The 1,414-nt window shown below is 33.0% G+C and overlaps 1 protein-coding gene across 1 annotated transcript; it reads right to left on the reverse strand.

Annotated features, from left to right (window-relative positions):
* Positions 1-699: 699 nt before the first annotated feature.
* LOC117182209 lies at positions 700-1,092 on the reverse strand (the record flags this gene model as incomplete). The annotated part of the gene is made up of 2 exons (XM_033375274.1): positions 1,062-1,092; positions 700-983 (listed from the first exon to the last, which is right to left on the reverse strand). Coding segments are annotated over exons 1-2 (315 nt in total), but the record flags the coding sequence as incomplete, so codon positions are not given.
* Positions 1,093-1,414: the final 322 nt, after the last annotated feature.

Here is a 1,414-nt window from a genome sequence, read left to right on the forward strand (position 1 = left end):
TCCCTAAAATTCAATCACAAGTATTATTTTTTCATTACTTAAAAATACCCTTGGACTATTCAGTGGCGTAAAACGTGTAATAATTTTAGTTCACATCCTTGGTATTGAATTAGAAATCGTTACCCCACTAATATATCAACCCCTATTTTTCAATAAAAAAATGACACCCTTTTCAATATGAAAATACTAGTTTTTTTAGTTTGACGAGATAAATTTTGGCAGTATGCACAATATCCAAATACGAAATCGACTGTTCTCACCTTAATAAAAAACCTATAATAAGGGGAGAACCAGCCCCACAGGAGATATTGTCGTATCTCTATGATTTTATTCTTTTTCTATGGGACTTTCAAAGGTAATAAAAATTAATGATTCAAAGTACAAAAAAATTTTCCAAAATTTAATATTTCAATAGTTTTGAGTTTTAATGTTACTTTTCATAATCCTGGCAGTAATGATAATCATTAAAAAATGTTTCAAGCATAATGATTTCTTACACCAAGAGCATCTTACAATTGCTGGGTTAGAGCAACCAGGAACTTCACAACGCTCATTACAATCATTACCAAAACTAAAATCTACGGGGTTATAAAATTCATTTGGCTTTGATTCAACGTAGCCACTTTTATACCATGAATATTTGAATAGGTTATTGTATCGAGGAGATGACAATTGATTATGTACCAAGGATTGGAGTTTTATAATGTTATTTCTTTTATGAAGTTCTATATCCTCATTTATTAATGTTACACTATCCTCGAAGCGACGGACGTAACTTTTCCACACTCGGAAGCCGAAAGCATCTAGTGGCTGAATTTTGCCTGTTGTTCCTTTTGGAATTATTTTTACATCAACAATTTTGTTTGGAGGTGCTACTTCCTTTACAGCATCAGGGCAATGCCCACTCCACGAATCAATTAATAAGACACTTGAATGCCCCACATTGGGAAAATACACATCCTTCAGCCATGTTTTGAAATGTTCTGTAACCATTGAAAAAACTCGTTTTTATTCACGTGACGTAAATTAAAAACTGTAATCATCAATAATAAATATCATACCTAAAGTCAGTTTGCCAGAAGCGGAAGGCATCACGTAAATATTTGGTGGCTTGAATAATTTGGCTTCTACTACCGGTCCAAAGGTTCCTTTACTTTCTTTTAAAACAATGAATAATGGGGAAAGCAGTCTCCCATCACCTGAAATGAGTGGTTGAATTGTGTGAATGTGAGTCGTCGAACTTACAGATTTTACAAGACATTCAATTTGCTTTTCGCCTTCAATAGCTAGTGTTATTCCCGAGTGCATTTCTATTTGAAATCCACTCTGATCTGAATTGTAAATTGATTCCAAACCTTTGCTTTTAATTATTTTTTTCACATCTGAAACAAAATCATCAGCTGCTTTTTGTAAA

This window comes from Belonocnema kinseyi, chromosome 10 (genome assembly GCF_010883055.1).
Source record: "Belonocnema kinseyi isolate 2016_QV_RU_SX_M_011 chromosome 10, B_treatae_v1, whole genome shotgun sequence".
Classification (NCBI taxonomy): domain Eukaryota; kingdom Metazoa; phylum Arthropoda; class Insecta; order Hymenoptera; family Cynipidae; genus Belonocnema; species Belonocnema kinseyi.